This window comes from Rhincodon typus, chromosome 28 (genome assembly GCF_021869965.1).
Source record: "Rhincodon typus isolate 14 chromosome 28, sRhiTyp1.1, whole genome shotgun sequence".
Lineage (NCBI taxonomy): Eukaryota > Metazoa > Chordata > Chondrichthyes > Orectolobiformes > Rhincodontidae > Rhincodon > Rhincodon typus.
Window position 1 is genome coordinate 26,202,864 of NC_063359.1, and position 15,082 is coordinate 26,217,945.

Here is a 15,082-nt window from a genome sequence, read left to right on the forward strand (position 1 = left end):
TTCACTCCATGCTAGCTGGCTTATATATTAAATGGTTCTTGTTCTGCTCAAACTGCAGTGGAGGTACACTGTTGGAGAACAATAATCTACTTTATATCGTTTAGTAGATTCTATATTTTGGAGAACAGATAGAACAATTAAAGCATCCATGATGTAGCAATGAAGCAGAGAAGTCATAAAATATCTTTGGAGGAATATAGTGTAAATTAAGCCTCTTAACATTTCTTTTCATATTCAAAACATGAAGTTTGGGAAATGTAAGTGTTGTTGAATATTGACTTCATATGTTTCACAAACTGGTTCAACTATTCTTGTCTCAATTTTTTACATGAATTCCCTTTAAACGGGTACAGAAATGCATTCAGAGAGACCTATGTTTTAGCACAGCATTAAAAGCCCAGAATAAACTACACAATGTTAAATCTGCTTTTCAGATCTCATTTTGATTGTTTGGCAAAGATTGACTCTGCACACCTTTAATTCCTTGCAGAGATGCTCAGCCCATATAAACCTATGGGAAAGCACAGAGTCAACATTAGTATTCTCGGTGAAAGGCCACACGGGGTAGTTTACCATGCGCAATTTATCTGGAAATCTGTGGATTCAGGTGTGAAGAGGATGGTCTATAAGATCCTTACCACAAACACAGATGCACAAATGACATGCCAGGAGCTAAGCTAGTGCTTGTCTTATCAGTCTTATCTAATCGTATCCCAACAGACTACTTACTGGGTCATTTACCTAACACTGACAGGGGAGCTTTTTGGTTGCACTGTTAAAAATAGTTCTGTTTATCAACACACTCAAATGCTACTTTTGCTGTGAAAATTTTCACCATGTTTTTGAAAAAAAGAAGCAAATAAGAATGGATCAGGTTTTTCTTTGGTCCCAGTAACAAAATGAAGCACATTTTATAATTTGTTTAACTAGTACCTTACAGATTACTAAAATTAATTGTGGTTATATAGGAATTCTGTTGTAATTTAAGGTACGCAATTTACATTATGCTGCAGTTGATATAACTCTATTGAGCAAGAAAATGATTAAATAAAAGCGTTGCATTTCTGTTGTATTAAGAACATTTTGCTGCATGTTCATTGATATACCAACTTAAAAATGTTAATGCCACTAAACTCTAATTACAACCATTGTTCTAATTGAATTAAATTTTAAACTTTAACTATTTCAACTAACTTTTAACAAGTAAACAGTGGAATTGTTCAGTCACAATGGATGCATGTTTCTTGTAAATAAGTTTTTGTTTCGTACAACACTAATTTTCCTGCATATAGCACGCACAGGGTAATTAATGGGTTAATTTGCCTTTCGATTTAGGTTCTGAACTTGGAAAAGTATTAAAGTAAGATTAGACTCTTCCACAACACAGCTCTTGTATCATTCAGAACTTTTTTTCTGCTCTGTTTGAAGGTACACAACAGCAGGGGTCTGAATGACTAGTGCTGGAAAAAAATGCTGGGGGGTAGGGTTAAGTCCTCAGTCCAGTGCACCCCACTAATCCCTCTTGTTCCATAAAGGAGGAATTACTCTTGCTGCCAGGCTGTGAAAGGCTTTCTTGGTACATAAGAGATTGTCCTTGCTTTCCTGGGGAGGTGTGGTTGCTATAGTAGAGTGTCATGCCTGGATTTTCTTAAAAACCTCAGTGTTCATTGGTATAAGAGCTAAAGAGCAAACCCTGGGGTTTAGAAGACATGACAATAGATAAACAGGAAGACAGGAGACAGGCCAAATGGGTATTACAACCGAAAAAATAATGAAATGTTCAATAAGGGGAAATGGAAAATAATAGCTGGCAACAATGAGGAGAAAAAAGAGGGAAAGTCATGTTGAATGAGACGGAAAATAAAGAAGCTGGGATACAGAGTTAATATAAAAGGAAAAGTATAACAAATTGTCACCTTAAGAAAATCTTACATCAAGTTATTTTTTTAAACATGCAATGTTACATCGAATACTACATATATTTGTGCAGAAGCAGCTTTTTTAATATTTGGGGTAGTTTTCTTTACCGTATTCACTGTGCTTACTTTATTGGATATTCTGTTTTCTGCAGCACACATAGATTAAAATAGATTTATTGAAATGGATGGTAGGTGGACCACAAGCTGATAGTATGTAACCCAATGGGAAAGGTGCTGTTTAGGCTTCAGGAGCAGTAGCTCTACCACCATGCCATGTTTGTTGCATATGATTACAGACTACCCCCAAACAGCTACCAACATCATACCCTTCGTAAATTTGAGGTCATCTAAACCTCCACTGCTTGTGCCCCAACCCGTATCTGAGTGCCATTCACCCACTCCCCACTTGCTGCATTGCTGATTGACCATTGGCTGTTGGTTAAGCAATGCTTCAATATGAAAAATGTTATCCTTGTTCAAATTCATTTTCCTGCATGTGTCTCACACCCCAGCTCTGTATTTACTTACAATCTCACAATCCTCCGAGCTATCTCAGCTCCTCTAAATCTGGCCACTTGAGCCTCACCGATTTTAATCAGCTCCACCATTTGTGCCTTCCTTACGCCAATGCTGAAGTTCGGGAACTCCAAAACTCACTGCCTCAATACATCCCTTTCCACTGCCTCTCTACCTGTCTCTTCTCCTTCAGGATGTTCCTTAAAACCTGTACTTGAACAAACTTTTTGTCCTCTGTCCTGTTATCTTGTTTTGTCCTGATGAAAGGTCCGGACCTGAAACATCAACTTTCCTGCTCCTCAGATGCTGTCTGACTTGCTGTGCTCCTCCAACTCCACATTTTATCGACTCTGACTTCCAGCATCTGCAGTCCTTTATATCCCCTGTTATCTTCTTACATGGCTCAACATTGAATTTTGCTTTATTACACTCCTGTAAAATGCCTCGGGACATTATAAATACATCAATGCTACTACATAAATGCAAGTTGTTGTTGCACATTGCACATAAACTGTCATGCCATGTTGTGTTTGCTGTATGAGTGCTGAAAGAGAGAACCCTTACTACAGTTTGACACAGTCAGCAATAAATCACAGGTACCCATATCCAGAAAGAACTTGAGGTAATTGTTGGTGAAAGAGGTAAATTGTAGGTATCACTGCTTAGCATAACTTGTTTGCATTACAAAATCGACAAAATGAAATAATTACCTTTGTACTCAGTAATTATTGCTGTAGCTGGTGACACATTCTGTAATCATAAAACCTAAATGCTGAAATGGGTTTGGGGATGGCAGAAGGGAATGGAGAAAACACCTCAATAGCGATTAATGCAAGAAGCAAACAGTGCTTCTATTTAACAATGATTGTGACAACATAGATATTTTTACAATAATATATGTGAGCATGTGGCACAAAAGCACTCCATTACTTATAGATGACACATTCTGTGTTTTTGTGCAGGAAAATCTGATTCAACCAGATACTCCTCCTTAAATGGTGGTAAAATCATGCAGAATTTTTTGCCAGAACTTTATGAGATTGCATCAGAATCGTATATTATTTGTTGTCAGATTGTCAGTGATGGATGGATAGTCAACAAATGAATGTTCACTGCCAACAAATTTATCTTTTTTTTTATAATAGGTGCACAGCGATAATGTATCCTCGACATATGAATCAGAGATTTTTGAAACGCTTGCTTAAGGGGATTAAAGTTTAATTTGATGCTGTATGGCATCTCATTGTCTTTCTATAGGTGACGGCTTGGCAGTATAATCTTCAGGTTTCATGTTCCCTTCATCAACCCTTGCAACATTTTTGATGAGCAGTTATGATTTTTTTTGGTGAGCCATTAAGCAAACATTGAAAGGAACTATATGCAGGAGTCACCATACGCAAGAAAATGAGAGTACCCCAAGGAAGATGCTTTCCCTTGTAATGTGTCGCTATAAATCTCAAACCTCATTGTATCATCTTGGGTAGCATTTCACCTAATGCACTGTGCACTGTTTAAGATGGGAAAATGTATTTTCATCAATGATTTTACTTTTAAGGTTTTGAAATTCAGATGGCAGTGCCAGGGGTTTCTGCTCCAGAACTCAATAATTTATGGCACTGATTTCTGTGTTTCAGCACAGATTAGGAAAAATTGAAGCCATTATATGTGCTGTGCAGTTTAACGCTGTAAAGAGGAAAGGGAATACAAAAAGAATTATGGAATTCCCAAAGGTAGTAATATTCTTTGCTTTATAAATGAAAAATTGTTTTAATTCCCTGCCAGAAGCAATAATTTGATTTTTCATAAATTCTTTCATCAAAATGTCATGAAACAAAAATTGACACAAACTGCATCTTTCAGATAATGAACAGATACAAGAGAATAAACTACATAATTGAGACAAGGAACAAATAGACTCACAAAAGAAAACCTGACTGAAATCCAAGATAGAAATAATTGTTGTAATATCTAAACTGTGAGAATATTTTTATTATTGACGTGCACTATTGTTTGTTTAGTTTCGAGAAGCATAAAGAAATAATATTATTCTTTGCTCTTGTTTTAATGGTGTGAAAATTTACAGCGGAGACTTTTTTTGTCATATATTATCACCCAATGAAACGTGTAAGTACACAATTTAAAACATGAGCAGGTCAGTGGCATCTGTTTCATAGTCAAATTCAAACAAAGAGTTAATAAATCCCAGCTTATTGCTATGCCCAATTCAGAACAAGAGATAATTCTGTAAACAAGCAACTTAGCTAAGTGAGTAGACTTTTATAACTACCATTCATTTATCGGACTTCTTGAAGCGCACTTAATGTGAACAGCAAATTGCACGAACTGCACTGAAACCTATCTAATCATAATTAATTAGTTATAATAAAACAATTAAACTATGTTTGCACACAACAAAGGAAATGAAGGGCAGGACAAAGCTATACAGAGGTAAAGAGTGGGTTGTTAGGACAATGTAAAAGTAAACAGTGGAGTACTGATTTGCAGCAAAAAGGACAGGGTCAAATCCAAAGCAAGATAAGCACCCTATAGATAGTAAATCAGCTGTACATATTAAACAACAGATGTTTCTGACTTAAGCAGGAAGACACAATGGATCATATAACAGCAGTTATGTTTGTAAGGATTACTGAATCAGACTTCACTTCAGAGGAATATCCTACTATATAAAATCTTTATAGTCACTTCCTTTAACTAACACAGATCAGCCTTCTGATTTAGGCTTGAAACATCTGCCTACTCTTTAAAGGTTTATGGCCACGATCTGAAACTGTGCAGTGAAGCCTACATAGTGTTCACTCATAATAGGTGTCCTGTGCAATATTATCGTCATCTCAGGTCTTAAACTGGCTTTATTACTGACAGGTTCTGAGATTTACTCCAGTCAGCAGTTAGATTAGGCGCAGTGCAAATACAAATCATTTCACAGTAATGAATGCTGATATACTTTCTTGAAGAGTACAAAACATTTTACTTAGTTGTGAATCCTTCTACATTCAGTCTCCAAATGACTTCATTTTTAATGGAATAATTAAACATAGCACAGCTTAAGACTATCATGAAATACAGACATTGTGTGAATTCTGAGATAATAAACAGGAGAATAATAGTTTTAACTGTAAATTCATCACAGAAAAGACTGGTGAGTGTGGATTTTATACCATATAAAGAAAGTGGATTTTATCCCATACTGTGAAATGTCCGTCATACCTTTTGCATTCATGAGGAACAAAATATTCCACAGTTGTTATTTTGTATATTTCAAATGGTTCTTTATTGGTTATATTCAAAAAAGAATTAAGTTGTGAGACTGCATTTTATTTCAGAAAATGATAAAACATTAAAAGATTTATCAGATTGTACTTAGAAAGGAATAAACTGATTGGCTCTTAGTTTAATATTTAATAAATCATGTAAAATGTCACTCTAAACATGGACAAGCACAAAGAAACTTAAAAAGACTTGCGTTGAGCACTTCACTTTGCTGAAACTTATCTACCTATTTACGATATTTGATTAAGTTGGATACAGCTGAGATTGTGAAGAAACACCTTTTATTTGTCTTGCCTAAAAAAGACTGCAGAACTTTAACCTGCAGAATAACAATCAAGATTTAATGATAGATCGAGGAAAATGGGTCTTTTTTGCCAAGATTAACCACTGTAGGTAAACGTCGATCAGTTTCTGTCTTAGAACTAGATTTTCAATCATGTCAATGCCTGAAAAACTCATCCTCATTTCCACCCATTATTGCAAATATTGTTTATTGTTATAAAGGTGTGTTTTGGTCATCGGTTGTCGTGTTACAGTTCATCTGCTATCAAAGAAGAAAAGTTAAATCATGTTGTACCAAACCCACTCAGCTTAAAAAATTACTTAACTTTCTACCACAAGAACACCCATATTTAGACAACAGCCTGAGGCTTAATTAAACTGAGCAAAGAGGCTGATTTACAGCTTATTGTGAGTCGAGAGTCACAGGTGGTTCATTGACAATACAGGCAGCAGGCTTAAGATTTCCGAATGTAATCCTTTAGGCTTTTCTGGACAAGGCTGCCTTAGTAACATATATAATAAGTAAACGTGTAAGTGAAATATACCTATATATAAAAAAAAGGTCTAGAAGACAGTCTGAAAGAGGGTCAGCAGCCAATTATTACAGAACCAAACTCCTTCAGAATCAAGGATAACCCAGCGTGGAGCTGGAGGAACACAGCAGGCCAGGCAATATCACAGGAGCAGGAAAGCTGACGTTTCGTGTCGGGACGCTGCTTCAGAAATGTGGAGGGAGAAGGGAGCTCAGAAATAAATAGAGGGAGGAGAGGTGGAGCTGGGGAAGGTAGGTGGGATGGTGATAAGTGAGTGCAGGTTGGCAGTGTGGGAATTGGTCAGTGAGGTGGGAGGAGCGGATAGGTGGGAGAAAAGATGGACAGGTTGTGTCAGGTCAAGGAGGTGGGGATGAGAGGGAGGGTTGGTCATGGGATGAGGCCGGGGGTGGGGAGATTTCTATCACCATCCCACCTACCTTCCCTGGCCCCACCCCTCCTCTCTCTATTTATTTCTGAGCTCCCTTCCCTGCCCCATTTCTGAAGAAGGGTCCCGACCCGAAACGTCAACTTTCCTGCTCCTCTGATGCTGCCTGGCCTGCTGTGTTGCTCCAGCTCCACACTGTGTTATCCCTAACTCCAGCATCGGCAGTTCTAACTATCTCCTTCAGAATCAAGTAATGGCAACTTGTGATAAACTGCTGGGTTAGTGGATTCAACTTGAAAAGCTGCTTCTTGGAGTTATTTTGGTTGAGACATTGAACTGAGGACTGTTTTGCAATCCCGTGGCACCATTCAAGAAAGAGTAGGGAGCAATCCTGATGTGCTGACCAGATATTTACCCCTCAACCAACACCTCAGAACAGATGATTGGTCATGTTATCTCACTGCTGTTTGTGAGTCCATGCTTTGTGTAAATTATCTGACACACCTCCTACATTACAGCATCGATGACACTTCATAACTACCCCACTGATTGTGAAGCACTTTAGGGTGTCTGGACACTTGAAAGGTAGTGTAATTATTTGCTTCTTTCCTTTCAAAACAGTACTGAACTAACTCCGATGAGACAGGTATCCTCTTACCAAGCCACCCCTTATTTACAAGTGCATAGTACATGGGCTCTGACGAGCCAGCTCTGAGCCGGTCCGTAGAATGAGGAGGCTCTCTGAATCACCTATTTATATCTGTCAGCCTGGGCTCCCTGATTGGCCCAGGTTAACAACCCCCAATCAAGGATCTCACTGTCAATAAGATCCACCTGACCTTCGTTCCAATCACTACTAGTATCAATACACAATATCAAAATTTTCAACATGTATGTGATTTTGAAACTGGTCAGCGATGGTCAATAGTCAGCCATACAGAAGAATTTGGACAATTCTTGATATATAATGAGCCCTCTTTTAGCTTTTAATTTTGGTCGGTATTTCTTTATCAAATTTTCTTATACTGTTGCACCTGATGTGAAAGCTTCTGCACATGACTGTTCCTGTGAGCTGCCTGATGTTCTGGAGGACTTTATTTTATATGAATGTTAACAGAGGTATTAACAGTCATTATTGTATGTAGGATGGCAGCAATATCTGTAGACAGCATCACATCACTGGGGTAGGCTCGGGGTACAGGTTTGACTGTCCTAATATTACTAAGTTTCTGTTCTCTGATGTGTCTGCTGTGGGATCCTGTTCCCACAGTAGGATCAAAACTGAGAATCAGTGCTAGCATTTCAGCATATGCTTGAAGAGTGATGAAATCCTGCAACCTAGTCAGTCCCCTTCTCGCCATCTGTACTGCAGCTGGTATGTGGCCCTGGTGACTTTGGTGAACATGGAAGGATTAAACCCTGAAAAGAAATAACTCGACAATCAACATTCTTCAATCCTCACTTAAATTGACATGTAGCCAAAGTCACATCCTGTAAACTATAAGAAAGATGAATTAATCTAATTTAATCCATGAAGCTAACTTAACCTTTTCACTTCACACTGTTTCATTTTCTGAGAGTAATTGATCAATTAAATGTCTATGGACAATATGATCTTTACGTTTTGTATTGCACAAGTTTAGCTGTCACTGGTAACACTCATATCTCTGAGTCTGATAGTCATGAGATCAAATCCCACTCCTGGACTTGAATGCAAGAATCAAAATTGATACTGTATTGCAGCGGTTTGGGAATGAAATCAGTGGTGTCATCTATTGTATGATACATTGGAGACCCCATCTGTTCTCTCAGGTGGAGGGAAAAAGTCCCAGGGTACTATTTTGAAGAAGCACAGGAGAGATATGACCGATGAACCGAATCAAACTGTAATAATCAACATTATTAAACTAAATCATGTGGTCATTATCACAGGACTATTTATGGGAGCTTGCTGTTTAAAAAATAATTACTATGCCTCCAACATCAGTGATTGTTTTTCGAAAGTACATCATTGGTTGTGAAACAAGTTGGAACAACTAGTGGTTGTATAGTGTTATGTAACAACATAAGAAATATATTATAGCAGGAGGAGGTCATTCAGCCTTTGAACCCACTCAATGAGATCATGACTGATCTTCTATGTCAGCACCATTTTCTTGCATCATTGCCGTATCCCTTGATGTTTTAATATGTAGAAGTCTATTGATCTCAATGTTGAACATTGAGCCTTCACAATCCTCTTAGGCAGAGAATTCCAAGGATTCATTACATACTATTACAAATGTTTCTTTCCTTAACATTTTTAAAAACAAAAACATGTTCCTGATATCTATGGATTATAAGAGTTATTTTTAGAACCATGATAAAAGATGAGGACTAAGGAAACAATTGGGAAAAATAGTTAGATTTAGCAGGGGAAAAAAGAATTAATCCTAGATGCTTTAAAACAATTTGCCACAATCAGTAGTCTGTGAAGAGAAAAAAATGATCAATAGGTAAATGATTTAAATGTCTCATTAATGTAGGCATTGGTTAATATTTAGGATTTGCAAATTGCTTACCATTTAGTGGATTATTTTTATGTGTAATTAATTACCTGTTATGTTATGTTAGGAAATACAACCTGCAATTATTACAGAGCACCATCCCATGATAAGAGCTGAGTGGAACAACCAACCCACCTGCTCAACAAGGTGTTGGGTTAGTGAGGAATGTTCGCCAGGATAATTCTCCCACACTTTGAATGGTGTTATCAGCTTTACAACTGTTCAGAATCACATCAAACAGAAAGCACTTCTCTAATGAAAGGGGTTCTCAACACTCTGCTGGAGTGTTACCCTAGATAAGGTGTCCAGCCCCAGAACAGATCCTCAGCCACTAGTAGCTGACACAAACTGACGTAGAATAATTTAAGGAAATCATACAAGGGACTCTTTTGGTGTGACATCTCATACAAATCCTCATAACATTAAAATTCAAACTTCTGGATAGAAAAGGTTCCCTGAGCATCTACGCAACTAAGGTACAATTATTAATTCAAATCATGTTAAGCATCACAAAATGCCATGCACAAATTGCTGTGTCTTAGACTTTCTTGTCTTTTCCAGATTGTTTGCCACGAAATGCAATGGTTGCATGGAGAAGATAGCACCGACAGAATTTGTGATGCGAGCTTTAGAATGCGTTTACCATCTGAGCTGTTTTTGTTGCTGTGTTTGCGAAAGACAACTGAGGAAAGGTGACGAGTATGTTTTGAAAGAGGGGCAGCTGCTTTGCAAAAGTGACTATGAGAAAGAAAAAGAACTGCTGAGCTCTGTTAGCCCTGATGATTCTGACTCAGGTAATGATTACACATTCCAAATATTTCCCACAGCAAAAAATTCACCATCATTGCTGAAATTATTTCTATTCATTTGTATAACTTTACTCCTTGCTGTTAAATGCTTGCAGATTCACAAAATATATGATATCACTGCAAAAACAAGATCTGTTGTCCTCAACTAAGTTGAATCTGAAGGCCCAGCCTTGTCTGGGGTATCTATTGGAAAATACATCACGACTAGCATGTGATGTCATGTGATTGTCATGTGTTGTCATGACAATGACCTGCAATGCTGTGCGTATTTTAATGGTTGTGTTCACACCAAAGCTACCAACGAGCTGGAATGGGCCTTACAGTCATAGAGTCATAGAGCTGTACAGCACCGAAACAGACCCTTCAGTTCAACTCATCCATGCCGACCAGTTATCCTAAATTAATCTAGTCCCATTTGCCACCATTTGGCTCATATCCTTCTAATCCCTTCCTATTCATGCACCCATCCAGATGCCTTTTAAATGTTGTAATTGTGCCAGCCTCCACCACTTCCTCTGGCAACTCATTCCATACGCGCACCACCCTCTTGTGCGAAAAAGTTGCCCCTTAGGTCGTTGTTTTACTCATTTTTATCACTTTACTCCTTGTTGTTAAATGCTTGCAGACTCACAAAATATATGATATCACTGCAAAAACAAAATCTGTTGTCCTCCTGTAAATAAATAAGTTGAATCTAAAGGCCCAGCCTTGTCTAGGGTATTTATTGGAAAATACATCACGACTAGCGTGTGATGCCATGTGGTTGTAATTTGTTGTCATTTCCCTCTCACCTTACACCTATGCCCTCTAGTTTTAGACTCCCCCACCCCGGGGAAAAGACCTTGTCTATTCACCGTATCGATGCCCCTCACGATTTTATAAACCTCTATAAGGTCACCCTCAGCCTCTGACGCTCCAGGGAAAATAGCTCCAGCCAATTCAGCCTCTCCGTAGAACTCAAACCCTCCAACCCTGGCAACATCCTTGTAAATCTTTTCTGAACCTTTTCATGTTTAACAATATCTTTCCTATAGCAGGGAGACCAGAATTGCACGCAATATTCCAAAAGTGGCCTAACCAATGTCCTGTACAGCCGCAGCATGATCTCCCAACACCTATACTCAATGCACTTTGAAGAACAATTTCATCAGACGTCTTTAAGACATCTCGCATCACAGACAATACTTGTCCCTGTTTTTGGGAATTTAGCACATCTAGAATCAGAGATTTTAGACCAAACCATTGTCACTTTGTGCATGTGCCAGTTCTTTGAAAGAGCTATCCAATTAGCCCCAGCCCCTGTTCCGTCTTCATAGCCCTTCAATTTTTAGTTTCTCAAGTATATACTGAATTTGGCTTTGGTATTTATTATTGTACCCATTCCAGCCTTTTAGGTAGTGCATTTCAGAACATAAAAACTCGTTGCTTAACTTTAAAAAAAATCTTTCTCTGTGTTGTGGATGTCTCATAGTCAGTTTGTCAATATAGTTTTAAAAGGTTTGTTCATGATCTCATCGCTGTATCATAACATGTGACCTGAAGATACAACAGTCTCAGACTCTATCTTACCTCAGGATCACTTGAAGCATGACATTCTGCTACAAGGACGCTGGTCCCTGTAATCCAATATCAGCCCAGACACTTATGTGCCTGTGAATATAATGTTTGTAAATAATAGTTAGCTGTAATAAATGTCTGCTGGATTCTTCAGTACTCACACCCAGTTTCTCACATTACGGGGGATAATATAAGCATTGCCACACTAGGCAAACCACTCTGTTGTATGCAAAATTACACTATCCCCTAATGGTCCTTTTGTAAATTGTTTCAAATCTGCCTCTTCTGGTTATCAAATCTTCAGCCAATGGAAACAGATTCTCCTTATTACCTTGATCAAAACTTCTCATAATTTGGAACTCCTTCATTAAATCATAAGTGAGCGTTCCTTGCTTTAACGTGATGAATCCCAGCCCTGTCTGTGTAACTGCCTCAACCCTGGCACAATTCTAGTAGCTCACCTCTAGGGGTATTCTATTTTACGTTTTGACGTCCTTCCTAAAGAGTGGTGTCCAGAATTTTACACATACTCTTACCGAGGCCTGGTGATTTACTGCCCAGTGTATCCCTGCCTTGGTTTCCTGTTGCCGAGATCTACTCTTCCTAGTCTTAGTGATCATAGCATCTGGCATCTTCTTGAGATCAGTGTGTGGATTAGAAATGATACCAAATGGCATCTGCAGAAATGAATGAAACGGTACAGGCTTTCTTCTGAATCTCTGGGTCCAAAGTTAGCCCATCTTTTCTGTTCACAGCTACATGTTTTCAGTCAAATTTCTCCTTTTTATTTCAATATGGGTCAGCATTCAGAAATTCCAAAATACTTACTACCCTACAATCCTTCCAATTGTTGTTAGCACCACTGATTATGAATAAATTCAGATAATAAATTAGTATCTGGCATATGGTCAAAATTTGTTTCATTTATGTTGTTACTGTCTTATTCCAACTGGAGTTCAGTGAGATGTGTAACATTTTGAGTTAGTCATAGAATTGCTCCATGTGTCAATAGCTAGGTTTATTTTGTTTAGCTTTTATAAGAAACAGTGTGTCACTCAAGTAAATGCCCCCACTAAACATCCACACCCGTTATTCAATTTGCAGTATTGGCTACAGCTGTTCCTTATTTTGTTGCAGACAACTGTCAAAGAATTTGTCAAAGCATCTCCGTGTGCCTGTTTTTGTTTGCTGGAACATTCCTTCTTAACTCAAAGTGGACTAGGGCAAATTCCATGTTTGATTAACAGCCCAGATGTAAATATGGCACCAAGGAACACCAATAGTTAACTAACCTTTATAACATTCAGCTGGAAGAGTACAAAATGCTCACCATTTTTGAATTATCAAAAACAGATGATCAAAGAAAGACTCATATCAGCAGAGAGCGAGTGAATGTTGTGTATGTGTGTGTCTGGGATAGGGTTGTATGGGAGGTCACTATTTACTGTAGAACTGTTTCGCTTCTTTTATTGTTTGCAAATGTTCATTCCAAATGCGATTAAAAAAAAAATACAAACCTGCAATGCCATTTGATGGTGCCAGACCTGCAGTTACTCTCCAAAGACAAGGAGTTATCATGTTCAGAAAGCCATTAAATTTAAATGGCATTTCAGGAAGCTAATAATGACATGGCTATTAAGGTGAGTGAGTTGGCGTTTGATCATTGCATAAAAATGTTGAATCGAAATAAATGAAGATCATGGTACGGAGCGTGTATGAGACAAAGTTAATAGTGAACAATATTAAAATAAATCTCTTTCCGGCTGGCTTACTTTTCCAAATTTTGCAAAATAAAACCTGTTGATTCACTTTACATTTTATAGTTTTAGAATCATAATTTTTGAATTAAAAACCCTTCAACTGTAACTTCAAAATTTCAACTTTCAGCCATCTTACATTTTAAATGATGCTCCCTTCACCAGAAGAAGCCATATTTTAAATGAATAAACTATTTTTAAAAAAAAATTATTAAACAGTTACTCCAGTTTAATTACCCTTATGATGTATGATGAAAAATGTTCACCGATATTCTTCTCTACCAACTGTTAGTATAGAAAGCTAATGTAAACACCACAGGTAAATGGATCCCAGTTGCTACATCAGGAAAAGTAAATGCAAGGACTCTTAAAAACAAAGTTGTAAGTTGTGGGGGTTGGAACTCATTGACCATGTGACATTCAAAGCTCAAAATTTGACTGCACTGCCTCTTCAGGACAGCATTTTGCTGTGAGTGACAGCTTCCTCTGGGAGCAATACTACAACATTACTGCAATGGCAAACAAAACATACAGACAACAGCAAGCATATCAGTGATGGGAAGGTTCCATTTGTGTGCAGCACATCTCTAAGCTTCCTGCATTGCCTCATAGTAATACAGAGGAATGGTTCAAACTGAGATTTGGCACCGGATTTTTCCTGCAGGATTCTGAACACAACCATCAGGCTCAAATGAAGGTTATATGCCCACACCGTGCCACTCAAAGTGATCCTGTCCAAAGTGGCTCAATTTAGATGGCGCAGTGGCTTAGTGGTTAGCACTGCTGCCTCACAGCACGAGGGACCTGGGTTCAATTCCACCCTTGGGCAACTGTCTGTGTGGAGTTTGCACATTCTCCCCATGTGTGCGTGGGTTTCCTCCGGGTGGTCCAGTTTCGTCCCACAGTCCAAAGATGTACAGGTTTGGCTAATTAGCCATGCTAAGCAAGGGGATAGAGTGAACCAGGTTTGGGCAGGATGCTCTTTGGAGGGTCGGTGCAGAGCTGGATGGCCCCTTTCTACACCGTTAGGATTCTAGTGGACAAGTTCATTTTCCATTTAAGAATGGCAGGCATGCTCTCCATGCCTGAGGCTTCAGTGAATGTAATGGCAGATCCATGAGAGACATGGCACTCCAAATGGAGATACTATCTCTCCAATTTCTTTTTAAATCCTGGAATGTATCATAGAATCCCTACAGTGTGAAAACAGGCCATTCAGCCCAACAAGTGCACACCGACTCTCCGAACAGCATCCCATCCAGACTCACCCCCTACCTGGTGTGCATTTCCCATGGCTAACCCACCTAACCTACACATCCCTGGACACTACGGGCAATTTAGCATGGTCAATCCATCTAATCTGCACATCTTTGGACTGTGGGAGGAAAATCAGAGCACCCAAAGGAAACCCATGCAGACACAGGGAGAATGTTCAAACTCCACACAGACAGTCACCTGGACCCCGGGTCCCTGGCACCATGAGGTAG

General features: G+C 38.6%; 1 protein-coding gene across 4 annotated transcripts in view; it reads left to right on the forward strand.

Annotated features, from left to right (window-relative positions):
- The window catches only part of LOC109921175 (LIM/homeobox protein LMX-1.2), a 207,938-nt gene that overhangs the window by 173,286 nt on the left and 19,570 nt on the right, over nt 1-15,082 (forward strand). For all 4 annotated transcript variants that reach the window (XM_048613858.1, XM_048613859.1, XM_048613857.1 and 1 more), the window contains one exon: nt 10,034-10,266. In XM_048613858.1, coding sequence (XP_048469815.1) covers nt 10,034-10,266 — 233 coding nt within the window. The remainder of the gene's footprint in view (nt 1-10,033; nt 10,267-15,082) is intronic.